We start from the raw sequence: 27,446 nt of genomic DNA, 5'->3' as shown, positions 1-27,446 counted from the left end.
AGCAGACTTTATGGCTTTTCACAGGACACACATTCATGAAATGGGCTGTGAGCAGGCTCGGTGGTGGAGTCTGGACTTCTCTGCCATCAAAACTCACCCTTCAGGTATCTCCTCACGGGCCTGAAGGAAGGGGTTGTAGTAACCTGTGGGTTAAACTGGGCAAGGCTAACTCCAAGTTCCAGAAAGCAGCTTAAATTGTCACCACAGTGACCATAAGTCAGTGTGTCATCTATAGCAAAACTACACTTTACTGCTTAGCTATTTCTTTTCTTTTTTAAAGCTTTTGTGTGTGTGTGTGTGGTACCGGGGATCAAACTCAGGACCTTGTACTTGCCAGGCAGGTGCGGCACCACTGAGCTAAATCCCTGGCCCCTTTAAAGCTATTTCTAAGATTAATGACAGAAGCAGGAAACTAGAGATCAGTGAAGCAGGAAGGTTTATTCAGATTTTCCCTTGATTTCACCCCAACTAGGACTGCCAGGAAGGCTAGAAGCCCTGCCCTGAAGAGGGCCCTTAGAAACCTCTCCCCTCAGGGTGTCTTCCCTCAGCCCTCTCTGTCCCATCCATAGTCAGAATGTGACAGTGGGCAGGGCCTAAGGCAGTGGTGGCAAACCTAGGCACAGGTGCTGTTGAGGGCTGTTTATCATTTAAAGCTCTAAAAGGTTCACAATCACTGGCTTAAGGGCTCTGGGCTCAGAGATTCAATCTGGCCAGCAGACTGCTAGGCAGTGAGGCTCCAGGGTTGCCACTCTATGCTCAGACCTGGTTCCAGCCCCAGAGCCCAACTTCTCAGCCAATAAACACTTGTGGACAGACATAGCCATGGCCTAACCTCCTTTACCCAGAAGGCCTGGGCCCAAAAGTCCCCACTTCTCATCTGCTCCCAGGTCCTGCCCCACTGGAATCTCATTGCCAGCCACTGCAGGAATTCTGACTGGCTACCTTCAGGTCCTCTGGCCTGTCACCTCTTGGTCACCCTTGCCTTCCTTGTCCATTCACGGTCCCTCCCTGTTCTCCCCACCAACACCTCTCCTTTCCCACCCAGGGCTGATGCTGCTGTCAATGTCAGTGGGGAGGACCAGGGTAACCCTCTAGGGTAAGACTCCAGCCTCTTCAGGTCTGGGGTCATTTTCATTATAAAACTAGGAGGTTGAAATGAACTCCTTCAGCTGAGTGTGGAGGCACACATCTGTAGTCACAGCACTCTGAGAGGTTGAGGCAGGAGGATTGCAAGTTTGAGTAAGCCTGTGAATAATTCAGTGAGATCCTTTCTCAAAATAAAAAAATATAAAGGGCCAGGGATTCAGCTCAATGGCACCACGCCTGCCTGGCAAGCGCAAGGTCTTCAGTTTGATCTCTCATACCAAAAACAAAAAAAAGATTAAAAATGAAAAATATAAAAAGGGCTGGGGATGAGGCTCATTGTGATTGTGAAGGCCTTGGATTCAATCTCCAGTAATGCACAAACATACACACAGGAAGAAGAAAGAGAAGAGGGAAGGGAGGAAAAAAGAAAGAAAGAAAGGAAATGGACTCCTTTTAGGTAGAAAATTCCATGAAGTTTTAGTCACAAGCTGAAATAATTTTCCTTATCAAGCCATCTTTCCATTTCCTGTTGTCCTTATTTCTCTATTATTTGTACATTCATCCATGCATGAAGTTTCAGAGTAGAGATGTAAAGTTTCTTAAAAATGTGGAACTGCAAGAAGAGGAGAAAGTGTGGGCTTCTATGTATTGGTGCAGGAAAAGCAGTAGTAACTGCAGATTAAAGCAAATATATTCACACTTTATTTGGCTACCATTTATTTTCTGCAGACTTATAGTCATTTATTATCATGCACATTTTTAAAAGATCAATTTAGTAGTAGAGAGGCTTGGGAAAAACAGGAATAATTTGTGAATAAACAAATGTAGTTTTCTTCAAATTTTAGAGATTGAAACAAATAGTTATTGGAATTGTTTCAAAATGTTGGGGTTTTTTCCACTTTGGCTTTTTCCACTTTTACCTCTAGGTCATCCTTGGGTCTTGTCTACTTAGTCATTTTGTCTTGTCAGTTGTTCCTTCAAAAAGGCTCTCTGGCTGGGTGTGGTGGTGCACATCTATAATCCTAGCACTCAGGAGGATTGCCATGAGTTCTTGAGTTCAAGGCCAGCCTGAACTACATAATGAGACCCTGTTTTAAAAAACAAACAAAACAATCACCACCATGGGCTGGAGGTGGATGAGTATCTCAGTGGTAGAGCATGTGCTGAGTATGTGTGAGGTCCTGAGTTCAAGTCCCAGTACAGAGGGGGTTAAGTCACCATCATCAGCACAGACACAACAACAAGAAAACTGCTTCCTAGCAAGGCCTGGTGGTGCATGCTTGTAATCTCAGCACTCTGTGGGGCTGAGGCAGGAGGATTACAACTTTGAGCCTAGCCTGTGGGCAATTTAGTGATTTAGCAAGAGCTTGTCTCAAAATAAAAAATAAAGGGGCTGGGGGATTTAACTCAGAGGCACCATGCCTGCCCTGCAAGCCCAAGGTCCTGAGTTTGATCCCCTGTACAAAAAAAAAAAAAGCCTCTGGTGGGGCTGGGGATTTAGCTCAGTGGTTCTGGAGACTGAGCGCAAATGCAAGGTCCTGAGTTCAGTCCCCAGTACTGGAAAAAAAAAAAATGCCTCTGGGGATGTAGCTCAGTGTAAAGACCCTGATACACAAAAACAAAGCAAAAATGATGCTTCCTATTACTTGTACTAAAAAGGGTGACAAAAAACATTTATAAAAATCAAGTAGGTATCTGATTTAACAGAAAGACTCAGAAGCAGCCTGAGGAGATGTGCAGTGCTGTCTGGGGAGCAAACCCTACTTTGGGAGATCCAGCTCCCACATGGGCCTGGTTTTGGGGCTCACAAGTGAACCTTGGCCAAGGATGGGAAGGGGAGCCCAGACTTTGGGGACACCTGTGGAGGAGGGAGGGGTCTTGCCCTGGGAGTGTCGGAACTGCTAGTGGCACAGAGGAAGCTCACTGTGAGGGGACAGTGAGGCCACCAAGGATGCAGAGAGGGCCCTGGTGCCTTTTGAGCACCAATCCGAAGCTGGTACCACTCTGGACTCTATGGGAAGCAAGCTGTACCCTTTGTTGTCAGCCGGCCAGGAAAGGGGCTGGGTGGTATGCTGCCCTTGGGTGTGACTGTCCCCTACACTTGAGGATAGAAATTTGCCCATCATCATTTCTCCATGCTCCTCAGAGAGGCCTGTGGTTGTTGGCAGCTCCACATGAAACCCCCTACTCTAAATCCTCAAATCCACTCTGCCAGGGTTCCCTGATTCTGAGGCTCCTGCTCTGCTGTCACTCAGCTCTCACATTTCAATAGTCCCTTGTCTCCACTGTGGGACCCATTGGGGTGTGGCTCCCTTCTCTGCCCCTAGGTCTTCTGACCTGTAAATCTTCCTGGCCCTCGGAAGTTCTTAGCTGGGAACCCTGAACCCTCTCTCACTCTTCCTGGTAATTCTTTGGGGGTTGACCCCAGGTCCTGGAGGTTTGGAGGAAATGCAAACAGAGCTCAAACTTGCAGGAGGCTGCTGCCCACCTTCTCTGGCTATCAGACCCCGCCCATGCAGGGTTGCATTGGGTCTGGGCATGATGCATGACTAATGATCTCACTGAACTTCCAAAATCCAGACCACGCCTCCCAACCGCTTTAGAAACACTGCTGGGGGCCACACTAATCTGCCCACGGCACTTCCCCTTGCCTGAGGTCCTTTATGGTGTGACCCAGGCAGCCCTTTCCCCATGGGCAGGGGGTTTTGTTCCTGGGTGCCTGGTTGGGGAGTTAGACTGAGCTGGCACGAAGGGAGGCCTGGGTCTGTGCACTCAACACAAGTAACACCAATCGAGCTGAGCGGTGTGTATTCTTTAGAGCTACTGGTGGGCCAATCTTCCCCTTAAGATTCTTGATACCAAGGCCATCTCAACACCCAAGTGCTACAAGGACTCTCAAATTCAATGTGGGTCAAGAGAGTGGCTCTGCATCTGCACCCCTGTGCACCTCAGGTGCCCCCATTTATAAAGTGGGACCAATGGGCCAACAGATCAGCTTCCTGTACCTCTGCCAGGTTGGTCAGACAACAGTGAGGGGCTGGAGATGAGGGGTGAGTGCCCAGCATACAGGAGGCCCTGGGTTCAATCCCAAGGGTGACGTGCTGGGGAGGAGGAGTGAGAGAGCTGTTGTGAGCCCCTCACCAGGTTCTGGGGCTCCAGTGCCCACCTTGTAAGCCAGGTGGTTTCATAAGAGTTAATTGTCTGAGGTACGCTGGGGTCTGGGGAGGGAAGTGTCCAAGGCATCCTCTTGTCACTGGGCTGGGCCTGAGGAGCTCACAAGGCTAAAATAAAAGAAACTAACCCACTCTTTTGTAGAATAAGTTTGCAGGTTTGTTGAATCCTATTCAGAAAAAGAATTTTTAGGAAGGGAAGGTTTTTTTGGAGGCAGGTTTCATTATGTAGCTCAAGTCCTCTTGCCTCAGCCTCATGAGTGCTGGGATTACAGGTGTTCCTTACCATGCCTAGTTCTTCCTGGTAAATATATGTATTTTTGCCTCACTATCACAGCAGTCACAGTAAGAGGCACCCGGCCAGGGTTTTAGCTGAGGGAAGGCCCCCAGTTCCCAGGCATGTGCCTTTTCAACCTATCCCAGAAATGCCATGGGACAGTCTACAGGGTAGGCGATGATGGGAAGGAGGCCTTGCTTGTTCAGTGATAGTTTATTGGTCCTTAGGGTTACATCTTAATTACCAAGGTAAATTCACATACACAACTGCAGTTAAAAAAAAAACCATGTAAAATAATATAAAAATAAATTGAAGGCTACTTTATATATTTACTGAATTAAGTAGTGTAATAAATACTATAATAAGCAAAAAGCTTCAATCACACAATTCGGTTTCACTGAAGTTACAGTAGGGTTTGTAAATATGAGTTTTAAAATTTAAGTTACAAATATTAAAGCACTGAAAAACTAGTATAAAAGTGAATTTTGGCACGTAAGTGAGCTCTTATGTCATTAGTAGTTGACCACCTGGGACAAGGAGGAAGCCATTTCTCACCTACTTTTTGAGGTACAACTATTCGACTACTCAGCATCACTGTTGAAATACTTAATAGTTTACAATCTTTGAGTTGAACTTTTCCCTTTTGTGAAGCCCAAAGAGCAACCCAGAGCTTTATTACTGTGCAAAAATTCTCCAAAATCCTCATAGAATTTAGGAGGGAACTTTTTATCCCAACCTGAAGGGCCAGGACCTAGGCTTCAGGTCAGGGCACCCAAGGGCTTGGTGGAGCCAACCAGATTCCTTGGTCGTGGCCCCTTCCTAGGGTAATATCATTGTCTCCAATTTCTGCCTCTTCTTTCCAATCAAAAAACGAATCTCCCACATCAAAACAAAGTAACCCATAACTTCAGTAACCATTCAGTCACCATTATCACACTCACTCTGGTGATATAAAACTGAAGCTGTTAATAGGAAAGGTGGCAAAAGCATGTAAGCCCCTGGTGGACTTGTGCCTATCCCTGGAAACTGCTCTCCTGTCTTTGCTGGGTCCCTGGTATCCACTTCTAAGATCAGAAGCTAAAACACAGTGTCGTGGCCTTTCCTCTGGGGACAGCCCAAGACTTTGCTCCTGGGCCCAGAGAAAGAGAGTGGATATAAAACTGCACAGTCCACACCTAGAGGCTGCAGGTTCCAGGGGAGCAGTGTGGGAGACCACGCACTCCCGGCCCTAGTCCTCAAAGAGCTCACAGTGTACTGCGCTGTGCCCTTCACCAGGGGCACAGCACATGCCTAGGAAAGCCCTCTCACAAGTGAGCCCCTTTACACTCCCAAGCAGGCTGGGGAGCGTCTGTAGAGGCTTCAGCCAGTTTTGCCTTTTTGGCTTTGATACTTGTTTTACCTTTTTTTCAATCACAGTTTCATATTTAAGTTGAGGTAATTGAAGTTTTCCCTCTACAAGGAGGGCAATGGGGACAGTGGGGCAGGTTGGTGAGAGAGCATTTCTATATATAATGGTCAGAAACCAACATCACCACATAGTGAAGTCCTACATGGGGGGAAGGCCTGCTCTTGTGCACGGGACCCGACCCCTCTTTAAAAACTCCTTTGTGCAGCAGCCAGACTGCCAGCCCAGGGCAGTCAGGAAAATGGCTCAAGCTCCTACTTCTAGAGCTTCCACTGAAAACTTCACAGCAACCCCTGGAAGAAATGAAATGGCCTGTGGGCCCCCAACCCCCACCCCCCTTTCCCTTTTTTAAGGCTGCTCAAGTTTGAGTTTTTAAAAAGAGCTCGGCAGAGCTAAAGGAAGCTATAGTAACTCATTGCTTATTAATCAATTGCACTTATGATCTATGTTATTGATTCTGAAGCAGAGGCTGCCCATTTGTGGGTCCTGGACTCTGGCCAGCCAGAAGTCAGGGGCTCTCAGACTTCGGCTCCAGAGCAGAACCTGTGTCACTGAGCTGGGACTGGGGCATATGGGCCTGAATATCAGGAGCCTTTCTTAATGCAAGATTTCTCTTTCAATGGTATTTGCAGTTTTGTTCATTTTGCTTCAAATATAGAGTTTTTTTTCTAATACAAGTCTATTTTACTGACAAGCTCTTGCTACTTGCTTGCTATTTGCACTCAGGCCTCTGTGCTCCACTTGAGCAATCCTCTGCACCAGGGGCTTCTCTCAAAACCCCTCTACATTACAGGAAACTATGCTGGTTTCACCTATGTGCTTCTTCCTAAGGCATGCAAAAATATGTGAAATTCAGAAAACATTTACAATCCAGGCAGCTGAGGTGCTGAAAACCTAATGGACATCTCCTAAGTATCATATCAGTGCCTGTGACCCCCTGTCCCACAAACTAATTATGAAGATCCGGCATGGCACACAATTTAAATTTCCTCTGCTTTATGGTCCAGTGAAAACAAAATCACTGAAAGGAATTCTAACTTGGGTATTGGAGTTCTTTGAAAATGCTAGATCTCAGTATCCAAACAAATCCAGGGCCAGGAATGATGGCTGGGAGCCATGAATTTCCTGAACTTTGGGGCTGAGAAGTAGGTATTCCCTGGCAAGGCTGAGTGCTGGAGACTGATACTTCTAACTAATCAGTTGTAGGATGCTCCTTTTGACAAGGAAGCACAGGAGTGCCAGGGGCTTGGGGAGCAGGCCTGCTCTTGTCCCTGAATTAGGGACACAAAGCGATGCTGCAGAGCTCAAGAACCAATCACAGGGTGACTGCTGATGTCAACTTGAGAGCCACACACTCCTGGAAAGCATCATGCCTTGCCCTCAGTTGAGTGCCACAAGGGAATCCCCTCATGGAGAGCATGCTGTGGCTCTGGGCCCAAGCTCCTGGCTCTATGGGTTGGGCTGGGGCTGGGCTTGTGCCACTCCCCTCAGACTGGGCCCAGGGCCAGCAGGGCCAGCTCCTTTAGGAGCAGTAGATACTCCTGAGGATGAGGGATGACCTGGGGTGGCATCTGAGGTCTGGGGTGGGTGGCACCCAGGCCTGGCTGCAGTTTGGGGGGTTCCTTGTAAATCCTGGGAGCTCCTCAATGTAATCCCAATGCTTCTCCCTACCCTCATCCTGTGGCCAGCGCCCAAAGGAAGCACTGTTACCAGAAGCCCAGAGGGCCTGGCCTACACACACAGGGCAGGCTCCCCCCTCCCCCCAAAAGTGGTGCAGGTGATGTTCTTCAGTGCTGCAGAGAGAACAAAGACAACATGCACTCAAGCCAACACATGGGGGCAGGGAGGACCAAGCTCCTCCAGGGGGGCCACTGGGAGAGCAGGAATCAGACATTTAGACACCGTCTGTCCATCTCTGGTGGGCTTGTGGGCCCAGCTTCCTCTAGGGCTTCTGCTCAAAGAGGTCATGGTACTCCTGCTGGTCCAGCTCACGGTTGTATCTCTCAATTTCCCGGTTGGCTTCTTCCACGTAGTCATTCATGAACTGGTCCATGACTGGGCCGAGGTTAAGGAAGAAACCTGAACCTGGAGGATGAGGGGCCTGTGGGCAGGTGATACAGGGATGTGTGCCAGGCAGCATCACAGGTACGAAGACTGTGACAGGTGTTGGCACAGGACCTTAGGAAGTCCTAGAATGGAGCCCTTTGACTTCCCTAGTATACCAGTGGCTCCCCATCTTATGTTTGCCTGTCCACTTTTTTACAGGGTTACTTGTAACCGGGCTGTCTCCAATTTGGAAATCACAATAACCTGATGACCACAGAACTCACGGTGTTACCACAGCTGCACTCCAACTGCACCCCGCAGAGTAACATTAGCAATCATTCAATAAGGGGTAAAATAAAAAAAGTGTTTTTTGTTGGTACTGGGGATCAAATCCAGGGGCCCTCTAATACTGAGCTACATCCCCAGTCCTTAATTTTTTTATATTTTGAGATGGGGTCTTGCTAAAGACCTTGAAATCCTCCTGCTTCAGCTTCCATTTCCCAGTGCTGGGATTACAGGCGTGCACCACCACATAGGACAAATCTAATTTTAACAACTTTAAAAGGCCAACATGAAAGTGGACTCCAGTGGTTTGCTCCTGTGTGTCCCCAGCCCCTCTGAATGCAGCTGCACTGGCTCCAGCAGACACCTGCTCCACTGACAGGCTTGCACCTCACTGCCCTACCTCGCCAGTAAGATTCCACACAGGGACCAAGCTGCTTCAAAGGATACGAGGGTGAAAATCAGTCTTATCCCCAAAGAAGTTAACAAACTGGGTGCCATTGTAGAAGTAACCTGCAGGTAGGGGGTCTAGGTGGCGTTTCACCTGTGAAAAAAAAAAAGAGTTCAGATAGAATTATTTGATAACTGTATTTTCTACCATTCATTCACTCATTAAAAACAAGCAAACATGCTGGGTGTAGTGGTCATGCCTGTAATTATAGCACTCTGGAAGGCTGGGGCAGGAGGACTGCCATGAATTTGATGCCAGCCTGAGCTCCACAGTGAGTTCAAGGCAAGCCTGGACTAGATAGCAAGACCCTGTCTGAACAAAACAAAACAAAAGGGCTGGGGATGTAGCTTAGTATGAGGGCCCTGGGTTCAATCCCCAAGTACTGGAAAAGACAAAACAAAACTTCACAACCACATAAACAGTCCTTATCTTATTAAGACAGCTCCCACCACCACCCAGGGGGTTCCTAAGGAGATTAAGCTGTCATGGTTTCCAGGGTACTGGTCTGATAACCACCCTTGGTTGGCTGTGTCCCTTTCCCTCTCCCTTTTCCACATCCCTATCATCTCCTATAACTTCCAAAATAAGCTGCATCCACTCCAATCTTTGTTCAAGGCCTGCCTTTGTGGAACAATTCCAAGGTCTGCTTTGCTCCTCAGGAGCATCCAAGCTGTGTAGGACTGAAATGGGTTGGCGATGAAGGGGCCTCCTTCTCCAGTGCTTCTCCTCCTTCCTCCTTCTCCGAGTTCTCTCCTGCCCCAGCTGCTCATCACTGGGCCTATGACACAGTGCATCCTGGTGCCGGGACATTGTCTAGGCCTTTTGATGCCAAGCCCCTTAGGAAAGGGCTCTAGTGGGCATGGGCCCTGGGACAGAGGCTAGAGGTCAGCCTGGAGTTTGGGTGGGAGTCATTAAGTACCTCTTGTTGTGGCCTTAGGATTCCACAACCTTCCCATGATCAACTTCTGTACACCTTTCTCCCTGGTGCTGTAGTTGGTTCTCTCTCTCTCTCTCTCTCTCTCTCTCTCTCTCTCTCTCTCTCTCTCCCTCCCTCTCTTACTGGGAACTGAACCCAAGGCCATCATCCCCAGCACCTTTTAAATTTTTATTTTGAGACAGAGTCTTACTAAGTCATTAAATTGCACAAACTGAAGCTGGGCATGATGGCAAACACCTGTCATCCCAGAAGTTGGGAGACTGAGGGAGGAGGATTGGATTTTCGAGTTTGAGGCCAGCCTGGGCTACACTGTGAGTTCAGGGCCAGCTTGAACTACATAGTGAGACCTGTCTCAAAAAAACACCAAACAAAAATATTGCCCAACCTGGGCTCAAACTTAGCTTTCTTTTTCAGCTTCCCAGAGCTCTGGGATTACAGGACTGTGCCACCATGACCTGCACTCTGGTTTATCTTGGATAGAGGTCTTCTGGGGTTGCCTGAATAGGTGACAGGTAGGCCTCCTCCTCTTGCCTACTTCTACAGGCAGACTGTCCTCATTCTCGCGTCTATGTCACACCAGAGGTTTTCCACCTATCTCAATGAGGCAAAAGGGCAATCTACATAGGCCTAGGAGGCAGTCTTGGGGCACAGAGGGGAAAGGCCAGGGTGGTGCACTCACATGGATGTTCCTGATCTCCTGCTGGGTCAGCATTCCCCTGGTCTTCAGAGCTTTCCTCTGAGGCTTCTGTGCAGAGATGTAGCAGAGGACAGGTTGGAATGGAGCTGAGGGAGATGTGGGGAGGGCTCTGGGGGTCCAGTATGTGGAGGGGAAGGTACACCAGTGGTCTATGGCCCAGACTAGGTACGCTGCCTGTCTGCTCCTACCCTGAGATCACTCTCCCACCACCGCACCCTGCAAGGGAGTGAGGAACAAATGGCAGAGCCTGGAGCTTCTGGAAATCAGCATGGCCCTGCCTCTGCAGATTTTCATCCCTAACCCCACAAAAGACAGACACAAAAGGACAACATGTAGTCCCATAGTAAAGTACCATTCAAGAGTTTATCCAGGCGAGGCAGCCCAGGCCTCCTCAGTATAAAGCTGGTCCCAAAGGAGAGTCTATAAAATTCCTAGGCCCAGCCAGCTCTACTTTCAGAGTTCTAGGATAAGCCAAACCCCTGAGGCTGTGCTGAGAGGCTTACGATTCACTGCTGGAAGAAAACCTGGATCTGAGTAAACAATCTTGGAAGCCTAGAGTTCCCCTGAGGGGGTTCCTCCCACTCTCAAAGTATTCCTAAATCCTAGCCCAGCCTGTGAGGTGTGGCCCAGTGGAGGCTGGAGAGGGGCTTATACCAGCCAGTGAAAGCCTGAGCTGTGCTGATCACACCTGTGCCAGGGCTGTGTGGGGTTTAGCAGCTACCTGCTTAGCTGACTGCCGGAGCCAGTCCTTGAGGCTATCTTCCTTCAAGGAGCAGCCAATGAACACAAGGTAGCACTCCTGCTGCCCGCTGCTGTCTTGAGGGATGCTTCTTGAGTCTGATGGTGGCCTGGGTCCCTCCAAAACCGGCACGATGCTCAGGGAATTGGCCAGAGTGTTGTGGCAGACCTCCATTGTCCTTTCAGAGTCTGCAAGGGAATGCATACTTGTTCCTGAGACCCACCCTGAAAGATAAGACTATCCTGAGGCTGTACTGATCAGATGGCTGGGACAGATTCCTAATAAATTCAGAAGGGAGAAGTGACATGACTGATGGCAAGTTGGAAAGGAAGGAGTAAGAGAGGAAGGTGCAAAAGGAGTGTCACTGGTTCAAGTGATCAGAAGACATTATTAACTCAGACAGGGAACCCAAGAGGAAAGAAAGGTGAATCAAGTGTGGTGGTGCACACTTGTAGTACCAGCACTCTGGAGGTTGAGGCAAGAGAATTGCTCTGAGTTCAAGGCCAGCCTGGGCTACATAATGAGATTCTGTCTCAAGAAAAGAAAAAGAAAAGGCTTATATGTGAGAAGAGGTGGAGCCTGACTCTTCACCTGTGGCATCTGAAAGACTGAGAGGAGGTCTACACCAAAACATTGGCTGGATGTGGAGTCTGGCTGTGACACCTAGGCCTGCAGCACCACCTGACAAGAGTGGTGCCAAGAATGGATGACACCAAGAACGGAGTAACATACAGACACACATTAACTGGGGGCTCAGTGGCCTTGCTCTGCTGTCCAACTTCTTGACATTTTTCTTCCTCCAGGACTGGGATTGAGCCTGGGGTCTTGAACATACTAGGCAAGAGCTATATTCCATCTTACTGGCCCTTTTTATTCTTTTTTTTCCCCCCAGTACTGGGGATCAAACTCAGAACCTTGCGCTTTCGAGGCAGGCTCGGCACCACTGAGTTAAATCCCTGGCCCCTCTTTTTATTCTATTTTGAGACAAGGTTTCCCTAAGCTTCCCTGGCTTGCCTTGAACTTGTGATCCTCCTGCCTCAGCCTCGGAGTAGCTGGCAGTACAGGCATATGTCACCATGCCCAGGTTTGACTTCTTATTAAACAGCTAACACCTGGTAGTTGGGCTGGGGTTTCGTGTAACAGCTAAAGGTACCCTAGCACCTTCCATCCTCTGGGTCCAGCCTTGGTAAACCTTGGTAAACCCTTTTTGGTTCTTGAAATGTGCCTATTCTGCCTCTGGATTATAGTAAATGTTGTTCCTTTTCCCTGGGGTATTCTCTCCTTCTTGTCACTGAGCTGACCAACTTCTAATAGTTTTGAGGTCTTCCTTGACCCCTAGTCCAGGTGCCAAGGTCTAAGGCTGATCAAAAGGCCCGCTGGACAGAAGGCATCAGAAGGGAAGTAGAAGCTCCAAGACTTTGGCAGAAATAGACTGGGAGCTGGAGAGCACAGCACTGGGCAGTTCCTGGAGACAGGCCCAGGAGGAGGCCACAGCTGGCTCAGGGTGGGGGCAAGTCTCTGGGACACCAAGTGAGGAGCTGTGAGGAGAGGTCTCAGTGGTCATCCATGGGCAGAGCAGGGGGTCTGCAGAAGGTGGGCCTTTAGGGAAAAGAGGCAGCAGAAAAGCCTGATGGTTTAAGGCCCCAGGGGGGCAGGGTGAAAGTGGAAGAGGCATTAGTGGTCCTTAGGGTACCAGCAGAGGCTATGAGTTCCCATTATGAACTTGATCCCTCCATGATACAGGGCTCCCAAATCCTACTTCCCAGTTACCTGAAAACTTTACTTTGCCCAGGATGTGGTAGATGTTTCCAGAGAAGGGGCTTGGCTTGATGGAGGACTGAATTGCTAGAAGAGGAAGAGGACAAGGATGTCACCCACTCCAGAGTCCAGGGTTCAAGCTTCTACCCCGACTCCCTGGTCCCAGGGAGCTGTTATTCCCAGGGATGGGAAAACTCAGTGGGAGGGAAATCAAACTGTGTGGCCACACAGTCAGGAATAGGGGACTCCAGCAACCTCTAATCCCTCTGCCTGCTTTTGGTCACAAATGTGAGGAGATGAGAGAGCACACAGAATGCTGAAATGGTGCCAGGAAGCAGGGGCAACGCTGGGGCACTCTTTCACTGGGGCCTGGGACATGGTCTGGCCAAAGCTCACCTTTACACTTGGCCACAAAGCGAGTCTTCTCCAAGGGTCGACCAAACCATACACAGATCTGAACCATTAGTGGAAAGACTGAGCCAGCACTGAATTTACCTTCATACCTTAAAATATTAAAAAAAAATTTAAACACAAGTACTTGGGAGTTTGACTGTTATTATACATGACGTTGGGATGAAGTACATGTCAGTTATCCTATACATGTCTGCCTTGTGTGCCATTCTGCACGTAAGACCCTTGCATAAATGTGTACACATCTACTTCACCTTGTGAGCAGGAAGCTTGTCTGCCCCTCAGAGTAGGGCTCCCTTAGGACAGAATCCTCCCTCCTCAGACTAACAGTTCCTTCAAGTCAAAGACCCTCCTCCTGTCAAGCCCACCCGAAGCTAGGAGTCCTATTCCAGCAGTGGTGGTTCCTGCTCAAAAGCCTCTATCTTCCTGCAGGCCCTCAAGCATGCCTGCCACCTCACTGTGGGCAGATGGAGACTGCACTTGGATGCACACTTTCTCTACAAGGAACCCAAGGGCAGGGCATCTCTGCTCTACCTTTCTCAGGCTCATTAAGAACATGTTCAGGGGCCAAGGATTTAGCTCAGTGGTTCTGGCGCCTGCCTCGGTACCAAAAAAAAAAAAAAAAAAAAAGAACATGTTTAGAACATTAAAAAAGCTCTGTAACTTTCTAGTATGAAACATTTCAAACATACGCAAAGATAGAATGTGGTAGTATACCGTTTTTTTTTTTTTTGTGGTAGTATACTTTTTTTTTCGGTGAGAAGGTCTTGCTGTGTAGTTCAGGCTGGCCTTAAGCTCACTATGTATCTCAGGCTGGCCTCAAACAGTAATCTTCTTGCCTCAGCCTCCCAAGTGCTGGGATTATAGGCATGCCCCCTCGCCCCAATATGGTAGTATACTGAACCTCATGTTCCCATTATCTGGCTTCCCAGCTGAGGAACTGTCATTCTTTCTGTAATTATTGCCTTGAGGTGAATCCTCATGATTAGAATCCCTTCAGATATTCTAATGGGTGTAACTGTCACATGGGTAATAGTTTACAATACCCCCAGCAGCAGATAAGCATACCAGTTTCACAATTCCTTAGGCAATGATTATTACAGGTAATCTGGGTTATAATAAGTGTCAAAACAATGAGATTCCTTTCTTCCCTTCCTCCTTCACCCCTTTCTTTGCAGTACTGGGGGTTGAATTTAGGGCCTCTGCACCGAGCCATATCCCCCCCCCCCCCACTTTTTTTTGGCACCAGGGATTGAACTCAGGACCTTGAGCTTTTGAGGCAGGCACAATGCCACTCAGCTAAATCCCTGTACCCCCAGACTTTTAAAATTCTTTTTATTTATTTATTTTTTTTTGAGAGAGAGGGTCTTACTAAATTGATAAATTGCCCAGGCTGGGCTTGAACTTGTGATCTTCATGTCTCAGTCTCTTAGAGTGCTGGAATTACCATCCCACTTGGCTCTGTTTCTTTTTAGTCAAGTTCGGCATAAGAAATGACCCACTTGGGACAGGGATTTAGCTCAGTGGAGCCGTGCCTGCCTTGCAAGTGCAAGGACCCAAGTTCAATCTCCGGTACAAAAACAAAAAAGAAAGAAATGACCCACTTACACACTGTTTAGGCAAGTAAGATGTGACTCAAATCATGTTTCTTCTAAGAATATGTCTGAAAACCTTTGATTTTACACACTGACATTTTGGGTTAAAATTTATTGTTATTTTTTACAGCATAGTATAATCTGTTTTTTGTTACTGGTGTTAAGGGTAGCATGGAGGATGTAGAGAGGACCTGGGAGAAGTATAAAGATAATACACATAAGCATGAGAGATAATTCTGGCTGAGCTTTAACAAGTGTCTTGGCTGACACCCCGAACACAGCAGAAGTGAACGGTTCAGCTGTACAAGGACAAGTGCTGCATAGGGGTTAAGAGAATGGGTTATGAGCCAGAAAACTTGGGCCAGAAATCCAATTCTCTCCTTTAGAGCAGTAACTTGGACAAGACATTTAACTTCTCGCTGTCTCTGTCACCTTATTAATAAAACATGGAAAATAATGGAATCCACTTTACAGGCTTGGTGTAAGGGTTAAATGAGACAAAGACAAAGCTCTCAGCACTGCTCAACAGAATTTCCTGTGAGGACAGAATGTTCTGGATCTTCAGTCCAAGACAATAGCTGCTAACCATCGGCAGCTATGGTACACTTGAAATATAGCTGTGTGACCAAGACACTGAATTCTAAATTCTATTTAACTTTTATTTCTATTATATTAAGTAGCCATATGGCTTAGGGTGAGCACAGATTAGAACAATGCCTAGGATGCACAGTAAGTGGACTTTACACAGTCTCCATCTGCTCCCCTGTGGAGAGGTTTTCAGGCTGTGAATCAGGCTGTGAAGTGGCCTGCAGAGACTGTTCCTGGGCCCCCTCAGCAAACAAACAACCTGTCCAATGGGAATCCTGGAGGATGGCCTGGCTGCATTCTTGGGAGCAAGGCTCACAGGGAAGGTTGTAAATCTCTTGTTCAATGCTCATCAGCACACCCTTGCTAGAAGCAGGACTAAGCACAGGAGAGTGCTGTTCTTGGTTCCCACAGTGTGACTCCCTGAACCTCAACCTCCAGGAAGGCTCCCATTTTGGAGCCCAAGACAGGAACACTGGGGCTCCCCACAGTACATGGCGGGTAGACCACATCCTGTCAGCTAACGTGTCACCCTTGCAAAGCACATATTTTAATTTTCTTGTTCTTTTTTTCCTGCAAGTAAATAAATAATTGGGCTTACAAAAAATTTTTAGGTACTTTTCCATGATACTTGCCAGCCAGGGTACATTAAATATCGAGATCGTAGCATCTGAGAACTTGAAAAGCTATTTTCTGAGAGAATCAGCTCAATGTCTTCATTCCTTTGAAAACATACAGAAAAGACTCAAGTTAATTAGAAATGTCACTCTTAGAACTGCACATTCTGCTTCCTCCCTACACTTCCATATGCACATAGAAGCATGTATGTGGATGCTTTTTTTTCTGTTAAACCACAAGAAATTGACTTGTGTATACCATGTTATTGTACCCTTAAATATGTCAATGTACATTTCCTAAGAACAAGGATATTCTCTGACAGGACCACAGTATCATGATCACACTCAAAGAATTTAGTTTTGTGACAGTAGCAGTATGGCAGAATCTCATGCCACACCCAGACTCACCGAATTGGAAACTAATTTTTACAAGATCCTCAAGAGATTCACATGCATAATAAAACTAGAGAAGTACTGATCTAATATTTAACCATTTCCCAATTTTCCCTTTTTTAAGTGGAGGGGGGTTCATGATGCAATCAAGGTTAATGTTGTCTCCTCTCATCTGGAAGAGTTTCTTCATCTTTGTTTCTCATGGCACTGATACTCTGAAGAGGATATGCTGGCTGTCTTGCATCCCATGACCTGATTTATCTGATTGCTTCCTAGAGGTGATGTTCTTACTGACTCACATCAGGAAGCACATCCCATTTTTAGTCTTTTTTTGTTTTTTGTTTTTGAGACAGGGTCTCGCTATGAAGTTCAGGCTGGCTTTAAACTGCTGGGTAGCGCAGGCTGGCCTCAAACTCATAGCAATACTCCTGCCTCAGTCTCCTGAGTGCTGGGATTACAGGTGTGTGCCACCACACCAGACTCTCTTATTAGTCTTGCTGATGTAATCATCTGGTAAACATAGTGTCTACTAGACCTTGTCAATCAAAAGGCAGTGTTCCCTCCCTCCCTCAAGTACTAAACACTGTGTGATGACACTACACCGTGGAAGACGGGAATATCCCTTTTCTTCATGATGTTTTACCCACTGCTTTTAGCATCCACTGATGATCTTTTCCTAAATCAATATTAGGTTGAAAGTTACAAAACATCATCCCTCCCCCTCCTTCCCTTTTCTATGGTGCTGGGGATTGAACCCAGGGCCTGGCACCTACTAGGCAACTGCTCTATGACAGAGCTATACTCCAGACCCAAATGGTTATTTTCTAGTTCGACTGATCATTACTTATTTCGCTCTTGTAAAAGGAAGGGTTTTGGTGTCTGCCCAATTAGCACCTCTGTGTTATAATCTATTATTACAACTGTTCTTTATTATGCTCAAATTGTCCTGAATTTGACAGTGACTAGCTTTGTAAGCTAGTTCTGGTATCCTTTCGGCACATCTCTAATCTTTGAGTACTTCCCTGCATTACTGGCATAAAATGGAGTGGGCTTGCTTTGAGCTTTCTCTGCCAAAACTTTTTGAGAAGGGTCTTGCTAAGTTGCCCAGGCTAGGCTCGAATCTGTGATCCTCCTCCTCAGCCTCCCAGAGTGTTCCAAGTTACAGGTGTGCACCGCCAGGCTGGCCCATACTTAAGTAATCCCCTTTCTCTAATCAATGAAGTTGGAGTCAGTTTCAACAGAGGACTGTGTTAAAAAATTACCCAAATTGGCCCAGTGTGGCTACATAGTGAGTTCAAAGCCAGTCTGAACTACATAGCAAGACTGTCTCAAAAAAAAAAGTTATCTAAATTACTTCTTTACACTGTGCATAGTTATTATTACTTTGATATACACAGACTCATTTTTGAGGGTTTATATTTGTTTTTTCCCATCTTGCTGATTTAATTCTTTCCTCCTACTGCTGGGGATTGACAGACAAGTGCTCTACCCCTGGGCTATACACCCAGCCCTTTAACTTCTGAATATAGTCAGGTGTGGTGGCACAGGCCTATAATCCCAGCACCTGGGAGGCTGAGCCAGGAGGAACACTGCTAGTTCTAATCCAACCTGGGCTACATAGTGAGTTCAAGGCCATCCTGAACTACACAGACTCTGTCTTAAAGAAAAAAATTTTTTTTAAATACATAAAGTATTTACATGGTTAAAAGTCAAAACTATGTAAAATGGCATATATTGTTTCATATTGTAATTTAAAAAAAAATCCTGAGCACAGGAATTACAGACATGCATCACCATCCCTGAGCATTTTTCACATTCTTTTGTTTTGTTTTTGAGATAAGAGTCTTGCTAGGCAGTTTAGGCTGTCTTTGAACTTGCTATGTAGTCCAGGCTGCCCTCCAACTCTAGATGACCCTCCTGCCTCAGGCTCCTGAGTGCTAGCATGCACCACCACACCTGGCCATTTGTCACATTTTAACACAAGGAACACTGAGACAATCCTGACTTCCATTCTTCAATGTATGAGGATGCGAATGGGTCAAAATGAAATGCCCCAAAATAGTATACAATACTGACACATGAGGTCTCCTTGGTGACTTCTACAGGGCGTCTATAGTACTTTAGAACCTGACTTCCATAAATGCTCAGATCTTAGATACGGTGGAAAGACCCCATGGGCCATAGGCAGAATGCAGCCAGTCCTGCAGAGTGGAGTCTGGAGAAGTATACCTGGTAATAATCCCGTTTTCTGCCAGAATGAAGGCTGCAGTAGGGTTGGCAGCTCTGAAGAGGCTCTGCAGCTGAACAAGGAGAGGGTGCCTCTGCTCCATGGTGAGACTCGTGAACACGACATTATTCACCAGACCTGTGGAATGAAACCAAGAACAGTTCAGCCTTCCGAGGCCCGACTGGGGCTGCCGGCTCACACGAATGTGGGCCCTTGCTCCTTGCCTTCATCATCCCTTCCACACCTACACACCTCCACTGACATACCTAGATGTCATTCTCTCCCCCCTTTTAGGAACTGCTACATCTTTCTTGGTACTGGAGATTGAACTCAGGACCTTGCCCTTGTGAGGCAGGTGCTGTGCCACTAAGCTAAATCCCTGGCCCCTCTTTCTACCCTGCAGCTGCTTCACTCCCTAACCTTTTACTTTTGGTGACATTAGGGATTGAACTCAGGGGCTTCCATATACACCTTCTCTACTACTAAGCTACAAAGTCTCACTAAGTGGCCCAGACTTGGCCCTGAACTTGTGATATTCCAGCCTCATCCTCTCCTGTAGTTGACTTTACAGGCCTACAACCAAGCCCAACTCCTCTACTTTCTTACTTAGGCTTTTTTGGTTGTTACCTGAGTTCTTGATCATAGGGCCTTTCTACATCCACCATATTTAACCATATCAGAAACTGGTGCCATTTACCCTTGCCTATTCAGACAACAGACATTTATATTATTTTATTTATTTTTTGAGACAGGGACTTGCCATGTAGTTCAGGCTGCACTTGAAACTCACTATGTAGTCTAGGCTGACCTCAAACTTGTGGCTATCCTCCTGTCTCAGCCTCATGAGTGCTGGGATTACAGGTGTGAGCCACCACATCCAGCTCAGACAACATTTATTTGCCAAACACTAACCATATGTCAGGTGTCAACCATTATATTCTCAAAGAGTGCACAGCCAAGGTTTCACACAATTATAAGATATGAGGGCCGGGGATTTAGCTCAGTGGTTCCAGCACCTGCCTCGCATGCACAAGGTCCCGAGTAGGATCCCTGGTACCAAAAAACCACCAACAAGATATGTGCTTGGACAGATATTCACCTGAGGACACGGTAAGAAAGGGGTACCTATGGAAGGCGAAGCTGTAGAGCGGCTATGATCATCACACCACTCCTAACCTTTTTGTGAAAAGATGGATATAAAATTCCTAAGACCATGGAGAATCAGGAAATCAGAAAAGGTACTACATCCCATCATTCCAACATACTTAAATACCTCATCTATGTTAATTTCTACTTTTACATATTTATAATCATAGTACATACACAATTTTGGTGTAAGATCATTTAAATGTCTGTTATAATTTTTATTTTCTTATTGTGAAATTTTAAATATATATATTATATATATATATATATATAATACATATATATATATATATATATATATAAAGAAAAATACAATCAACGCTCATTACCTGGCTTCAAGAACTATCAATAATTGACTAATCTTATTTATTGACTGATTGATAGTCAACTGGGTAACTGGGGATTGAACCCAGAGTCTTTACATTGAGCTGTATCTGCAGAGCTTTTTTGTTTGTTTTTTTTTTTGAGACAGGGTCTCGCTTTGTAATTCAGGCTGGCCCTGAACTCATATGTAGCCTAGGCTGGCCTTGACCTCACAGCAATCCTGCATCAGCCTCCCAAGTGCTAGGATTACAGGTATATGCCACCATGCCTGGCTGCAGTGCTTTTTTTTCAACCTTGAAACAAGTCTCAGAAAGTCACAGAAATGTCCGAGGCTAGCTTAAATTTGTGATCTTTGTGTCTCAGCCTCCCAGAGTGTTGGAAGTAAAGGTATGCACCATCATGCCTGGCTGGCTAATTGTATTTCATTTGTACCATACTCTAACTCTTCTCCTGCCTCCCTACTGGATGATTTTGAAGTCAACCCTAGATATCCAACTACTTCACCATATTTTATTTTATTTATTATTATTATTATTTTTTTTTTGGTACCGGGGATCGAACTCAGGTCCTTGTGTTTGCGAGGCAGGCAGCGGAACCACTGAGCTAAATCCCCAGCTCTTCATCCATATTTTATTTTATTTTATTTTTTGCTTCATAGCATCATTTATGGCATGAACTAGGAATGTAATGTGTTTACACAAACACACGACAATTGTACATCAGCATCTTTACAATATTAAAGGAGTCATATACAAGTCTACAGGCATTATACACAGGGTGCTGGCCCAGGTAACCCACCCACCAGTCCTCTGCATTTTCTCCATTCAGGAGGGGCCAGCATGTGGGAAGTATGACAAGGCCCAAGGTGTCCATCTTTGAGCCTGTTGTCTGGGACGCAGCAGGTCTATGAGGAGCCCCTCAGGGTCAGTCCTCACTGGAATCCAGGGTCAAGAGCGCTAGGTATGCCTGTGTCCAGGCCTTACCATCAGGCTAGTATAACAAGTTTAACTAAAACTCAATGTGCATATTACTGTGGGAAAACTGGAGCTGGGGATGGCTCCCTGAGCTGGGGATGGCTCCCTGAGCTGGGGACCCAGAGGATGCTGCTGACAGATGGGCCCCTTCATGGTGAGGCCCATTCCTGAGGTAAGGTGCAGCCCCCATAGCTGGTCCTGGTGGGGACAGGCTTCTCCAGGAGCCCAGGCACAGCACACACAGACAGGGCTGGGAGCTCCTGGGCATGAGCAGGTCACTTGACCTGCAGAGCGCAGCCTGAGCCTTGGATGGCAGACCTGCTAAGTGCAGCCTGAGCCTTGGATGGCAGCAAAGGAGAGGATCTGAGATGGTCATGAGAGCCATCTGATCCCCTCCCACCACCTCCTCCTCCCAGAAGCCCGGCCCCTTGCAGCCCCTGCTTCAGCTCCTGCAGCACTGTTATGCCCACATCTGGCCCCCAGCCCCAGCTCTACAGGTGCCTGGGCCTCAGGGCCCCACAGCTCATCCAACACGTGGGCCCGCTGCACGTCTGACTGAGAACTGAGCACCAGATGAAGAAGCGTTGGTCCCTGGTGGCTCTGCTGCCTTGTGCAGTGACAGTTACTTCCATTTTAAATACTGTAGAAAAATAAGCCATCTCCGACACAAGGAGACCTGCCAAGAGTCTGCTACTCGTGGAGAAGGATAAACAGCTGCTTGGGAATAGCTGGGGGTGCCTTTGCTCATTCTGCCTCAGCAAGTAGAGGACTCTGCACCTGACCGCAGAGCCACGGGACTGGACAGCTGGCAGTGGAGTTCTGGCCATGCCATCTCTGGTCACAACAGTCCTTCGGTGGGCACACCTTTGGCTTCCCACACTCTGTTGCCATGACACCTGGAGGCCTGGTGCCCCCAGGATGGCAGTGGACCCTTCAGCCCCACCCTCATTGTCGAGCCCACTGCTAAGCACACATAGGCAGGACTCCCCAGCACTGTTTCCAGGTCTCTGGGAGTGATCCCAGGGCCAAGAGGCCTTAGGTGGGCACTGAGGCAGGGCCTAGTCTAGGGACTCCTGCTTCATCCGGACGGCAGTGGGGGGTGGGCTGTGGTCTCCGGTCCTCCCTGCAAAGGACGCCGCTGAACTGGGAGGAGTCCACGCCACCTCCACAGGATGCAGCCACACTGAAACCCCTCTGGAAGAGCCTTTCCAGGACCTCTCCTGGTGCCTGAGTTTAATTTGAATCCAAAGTCAGACTCTGGGTGTCAAAAGAAGTACACTTGGTTGAAAATACCCTGGGCCATTTTTATAGAACATCCTGCACAGAGTTGAGCTGGCAGTAGCCATTGAGAGGGAAGCGGATGACATGCGCGGGGTCCTGGTTCCAGCCGGCGTTGACCGAGTTGCACATGACATCCCTGATCTCGGGGAAGACCTCTTCGATGAGGGCCTTCTCGCCACTGAGCGCAATGCGCTCCCCCAGGTCTAGTGTGACTCTCAGCACCAGGCAGTCGCAGGCCCGGCTGCGGCATCGCTGCTCCTGCTCCTGCTGCCAGCGTTCCAGCTCTCGTACCATGGGCTGCAGCTGGTAGTACCTCGCCTCCTCGTACAGCAGGGTGAAGTCCTTGAAGTCATCCAGAAGCAGCAGTTTGGACGTCCGAAGGAAGCTCAGGACATAGCAGAAAATCTCCCCATCTCGGTCAATGAAATAATGTTGTTTCAAACTGTCCAGAACGATGGGTTCAGTGCCATTGAAGAGGCGGCTTATTCTGGAGTCAGGGTATTTGGTGAGTGTGGCCCAGCTGCTGGTATACATGTGGCCACCCACATTGATGTGCACAGGTGCGTTGGACGTGGTGAGCTGAGCTGGCAGTGGGATCTCCTGGGCAGCCAGGGGAGACACAGGCGACCGGGTGAGAGACAGCCGGGACATGTTTCCTCCCTCCGTGGTGCCGGCGCTGCCCTAAGTGTGAAGCGAGGACCCACTCGGCCGCTCCTTACGGTGAGGCATCTAGGCTTCTATCGCTGCCCAGAGCATCACTGGAAGCCCCAGGGGTTACGCCTCCACCCGAATCTCCACTGCTCCCTTGGACAAACGCATGTGTTGGACAACGACCTTTTCCCCAAGACCACTGCCGAGGAGGTGCTGGACAACGACCTTTTCCCGAGACCACTCGGAGCCAGAGCGGTGGATCGCACTCGGGCGCAGCCCGCAGCCCCCACCCCCGCAGCCGCTGGTCTCGTGTGCCCGTGCGCAGCCTCGCCTCCTGTGCTCGCTGCGTGGGTCGCTCCGGTCTCCTCCAGGAGTTACTTTCTCTCTCGACCCCAACCCTCCCCCCCACCCGCTTCGCGTGGCCCCCCGCGGCACGGAGCACCGGGCCAGGGCCTCCCCTCCCCGCCCTCCCCGCGCCTCCTCCCTTCATCCATATTTTAGTATGTGTCCCGATAGTATAAGGACTCTACAAAGCAATGATTAATAAATTCCTTAATATAAAAAGAATCCAGTCCATCTTCATATGTGTTTCATGAAAAAATTTTTTGGTACCAGGGCTCAAACTCAGGAACTTGTGCTTGCAAGGCAGGTTCGGTGCCAGTGAGCTAAATCCCCAGCCCTTTTTTTGTACCAGGGATCGAACTCAGGACCTTTCGAGGCAGGTAGTGGCACCACGGAGCTAAATCCCCAGTCCTCTCAGCCCTTTTTTTGAGACAAGATCTCACTACGTAGTCCAGGCTGGCCTTGAACTCACGGTGATCTTGCCTCAGGAGGTACTGGGATTTACAGGCATGGGCCCCCACGCGTGGCTCTGAATAGTTCCTTAAGAAATAATTTTTTTGGTTTGAGACAGTCTTGCTGTGCAGTTCAGGCTGGTCTTGAACTCACTATGGAGCCCAGGCTGGGCGTGAACTCAAGATGATCCTTCTGCCTCAGTGTCCCGAGTGTGGGATTACAGGCTTGGGCCACCAATGTCTGGCTAAACTCATGGTTTAGATGAGCAACAATAAGTAAGCTTGAAGGCAACTTCCAGGATCCCTGCCTCCCTGCTTGTGGTTTGAGGGAGACATTATTGATACTTCCTACCTCTCACCAATAACACTTACGAAAAAGGTGCTGCAAACTTTAAAGACAGACTGTAACCTCATAACCCCATCTGTTATGCATTCCATTCAAGACTGGAAACAAGGACTGGACATGCTCATGCCAACAGGGACATGTGACAATGATGATAAAGCTCACATGAAGTGTTTTGCAATGTGACTGAGACCCAGGACTGTCAGGAGCCAGAGCTCACTGCTGCAGTGTTGAGGACAGAACCTGCTTCCTCACTGCTTGGCGCCTGTGTGTCCTGTGTCTCTGAGACCTGAGTCCCACTCTCCTTAGTATCTGCACAGCTCCCCTTAGGCCCTCTGGCTCCGGACAGCACTTGAGAGACCGTTAAGGAGGTGAGGTTCTCAGTAGCTCTCTTCTAACATCATGAGGTGACTGGTGAAAGGTATACTGTCTGTCCGGCTTCCCAAACCTGAGCCCTCTCCTCCTGCACACTGTCCCTTACCTAGGGAAGCTTGGTGAGTACTAAAATCTCTGACCCATCCTTCACTCAATCCCTGCTACCTTCTACCCAGGTCAGACCACTACTCTCTTTGCTATGCTACTGCTTAGTCCCTACTTCCAAACTTCCTTTTCTGTAATTCTTTTTTCTTCTTTTTAGTCAGGGCCCTACTATGTAGCCGGGCTGGCCTTGAACTAATGATCCTCCTTCCTTAGCCTTCCAGGTAGGTGCTGGATCACAGACGTGTGCCACAATGCTTGGCTCACAGTTCATTTTTTCCACTGTAGTCAAAATAATCCTTCAAAGACATCAATCTGAGCCTGTCATTTTCCTACTTCAACTATCTCAGCGAGTTCCAAGTACTGATGGTTAGTCTCTAGACTTCTTGCTTGCCTGACCTATCTACCATGCAGTACTTCCTCAGTGCCCTGCTGCACACTCTAGCTGCCATCAGGTATTCATTCCCCTGCCAAGAACCATCTTTTCCCTTCTTTTTGTTGGACAATTTCTCCTTTTCAGGACAGACAACTTGCTGATAGCACCTCTTTCAAAAGCTTCCCTTATTCCCAAGCTTGGGTTAGACCAGGTTCTTGGTTAAGTATTTGTTGATCAATCAATGAACTAAATATAATAAAAGACATGCAACCTGACCCAATCATCTAAGCTGGAGGCACTCACACTTCACAAGTTTTCCACTTAGAAGTCTAAGCAAACAGTCATCTGAAAAGGTTTTTTTTTTTGGTACCGGGGATTGAACTTGGGTCCTTGCGCTTGCGAGGCAGGCGGCGGAGCCACTGAGCTAAATCCCCAGCCCTGAAAAGGTTTTTAAGACTTGGGCCGGGAATGTAGCTCAGCGGTACAGTGCCTGCCTGGCCAGCATGAGGCCCTAAGTTAGATTCCTGGTATAAAAACAAAACAAAACAAAACAAAATATATATATATTTTTGGTACTGGGGATCGAACTCGGGTCCTTGCGCTTGCGCAGCAGGCAGCGAAACCACTGAGCTAAATCCCCGGCCCAACAAAACAAAACTTAATGGGGTGTGCACATGCATATATGTGGTACAAATTTTATCAGGTCCAAAAACATATTTAGTAAAATGTTTCTTCTTCCTTCTTCCTCTGGTGCCTTGAGCCCTACTTCTCCCAGAGACAACTACTGATCGCTAGTTTGGGCACATTTGCTCCCATCTCCAGGTGTACAAGAATATAGGCATATACAGAATCACTCTTTTTCTCCCTTTCCTCCCTCCCTTCCTTTTGCAGTATGGGGGATTGAACCCAGAGTTTTCTCCCCTGTCCCCCCACCTGTTTTTTTGAGATAGGGTCTTGTTATGTAGTTCAGGCCGTCCTTGAACTCATTAGCCCAGGCTGGCTTTGAACTTGCAGAAATCTTCCTGCCTCCCAAGTGCTGGGACTACAGGCCTGTGCCACCACACTTATTTTTTAATTTTGAGACAAGATCTCACAAAGTTGCTAAATTGCGCCGTTTGGCCTCAAACTTGTGATTGTCCTGCCTCAGCCTCCGAGAGTGCTGGGATTACAGGCGTGTACCACCATATCCAGCTAGCAAAACTGTCTTCAGTATCACATTTTCTTGAGTGCTTCTCCCACACTCAAAATCTTTACCCTGTAGGTCTTCATGTTGATTGAGTAGCCAGGGAATTCAAATGGTGAACACCTCAGCGGCTTGTTTCTTCTATTTTTGTTTTGTTTTCATTTTTGGTACTGGGAATTGAAGTGAGGGCCTTGCACTTGCCAGGCAGGCACTGTGCTGCTGATCTACATCCCTGGCCTGTTTCTTCCATTTTATTTTAGTTTAGTTTTTGGTACTGGGGATTGAACTCGGGTCCTTGCACATGTGAGACAGGTGGTGGAACCACTGAGCTAAATCTCCGGCCCTGTTTCTTCTATTTTAAAAAGGCTCACAGCACACCCTTTCTTTTCCGAAGCTTTCCCAGTGCCAGTGAAGCCTTCAATGAGTGACACTAGTGACACCTGTGCTCCAGCTACCAGTTAGCAAGGCTACTATGGAGGTGCCTAGAGAGCCTGGCTCCAGAATCCCATGCCTTGGTGCATCCACAGGAAGTCACTGGAGCCTCTGGAAACCAAATAGGGCAAGGTCAGAAGACCATGCCCAAAATGCAGCACCACCGGCAAGCAGACAGGATTCTGGAACAAACACTCAGCCCATGTTGGGGAAGGCAGACAAGGCAGCTGGAAGCTGTAAGGGGCCCAGGAGACTCCCAGTGGTGGAAAACAGTAATAGTGTGGTGGGTCCTGCAGTGAGGAGCCAAGAAAGGCTGAGTGAAGAACCATTAAGGTGTGGGGACTGGTATCTTTGTCGTCTTTTTTTCTGGTTTTTATGAAACAGGGACTTACTCTGTAGTCCAGGCTGGCCTTAACTCACTATGCAGCCCAGGCTGGCCTCAAACTCATGGCAATCCTCCTGCCTCAGCCTTTTGAGTGCTAGAATTACTGGTCTGTGCCACCATGCTTGGCAACTCTGTGTTTTGGCAAAAGAAATGGGAGAGCCAGACTAGCACAAGTGTGCTCAGCTGAGCAGGGCAGCAGGGTCATAGGCACAGCCAAGCGAGCCCAAAAAAAAGGCTGAGCTCTAGGTCTCTGAAGGACATATCCTGTCCCAAGTTGTGCCTGCCTCAGATGTACCGTATAGACAAATGCTGTAGGGTTGGCATTCTAGGTCAGCGACTGGGCAAAGAAAAGAGACTTCGCTTTACAGAGAAACAAACCCCGGCATTCCTTAGGCCGGCTACGT

The 27,446-nt window shown here is 47.8% G+C and overlaps 1 protein-coding gene and 1 pseudogene across 4 annotated transcripts in view; both read right to left on the bottom strand.

Moving 5' to 3' along the window:
* Positions 1-4,731: 4,731 nt before the first annotated feature.
* The window catches only part of Dnaaf9 (dynein axonemal assembly factor 9), a 134,988-nt gene continuing 112,273 nt past the window's right edge, over positions 4,732-27,446 (bottom strand). For all 3 annotated transcript variants that reach the window (XM_087188716.1, XM_013070696.3, XM_004840711.4), the window contains exons 30-37: positions 18,679-18,814; positions 16,075-16,161; positions 13,245-13,351; positions 12,861-12,935; positions 11,073-11,278; positions 10,334-10,399; positions 8,717-8,810; positions 4,732-7,993 (exon numbers count right to left, since the gene is read on the bottom strand). In XM_087188716.1, the coding sequence (XP_087044842.1) occupies positions 7,881-7,993; positions 8,717-8,810; positions 10,334-10,399; positions 11,073-11,278; positions 12,861-12,935; positions 13,245-13,351; positions 16,075-16,161; positions 18,679-18,814 (884 nt within the window). In that variant the 3' untranslated portion in view covers positions 4,732-7,880. The remainder of the gene's footprint in view (positions 7,994-8,716; positions 8,811-10,333; positions 10,400-11,072; positions 11,279-12,860; positions 12,936-13,244; positions 13,352-16,074; positions 16,162-18,678; positions 18,815-27,446) is intronic.
* On the bottom strand, positions 20,450-23,448 carry LOC110348320 (BTB/POZ domain-containing protein KCTD15 pseudogene; annotated as a pseudogene). Its single transcript, XR_015441985.1, has one exon. The product of XR_015441985.1 is annotated as a BTB/POZ domain-containing protein KCTD15 pseudogene (transcript).

Source organism: Heterocephalus glaber, unplaced genomic scaffold, assembly GCF_053883595.1.
Source record: "Heterocephalus glaber isolate CG9 unplaced genomic scaffold, H.glaber_assembly_v1.0 deba00001532, whole genome shotgun sequence".
In the NCBI taxonomy this organism is placed as follows: domain Eukaryota; kingdom Metazoa; phylum Chordata; class Mammalia; order Rodentia; family Bathyergidae; genus Heterocephalus; species Heterocephalus glaber.
This window is presented reverse-complemented; position numbering and strand designations above follow the sequence as displayed.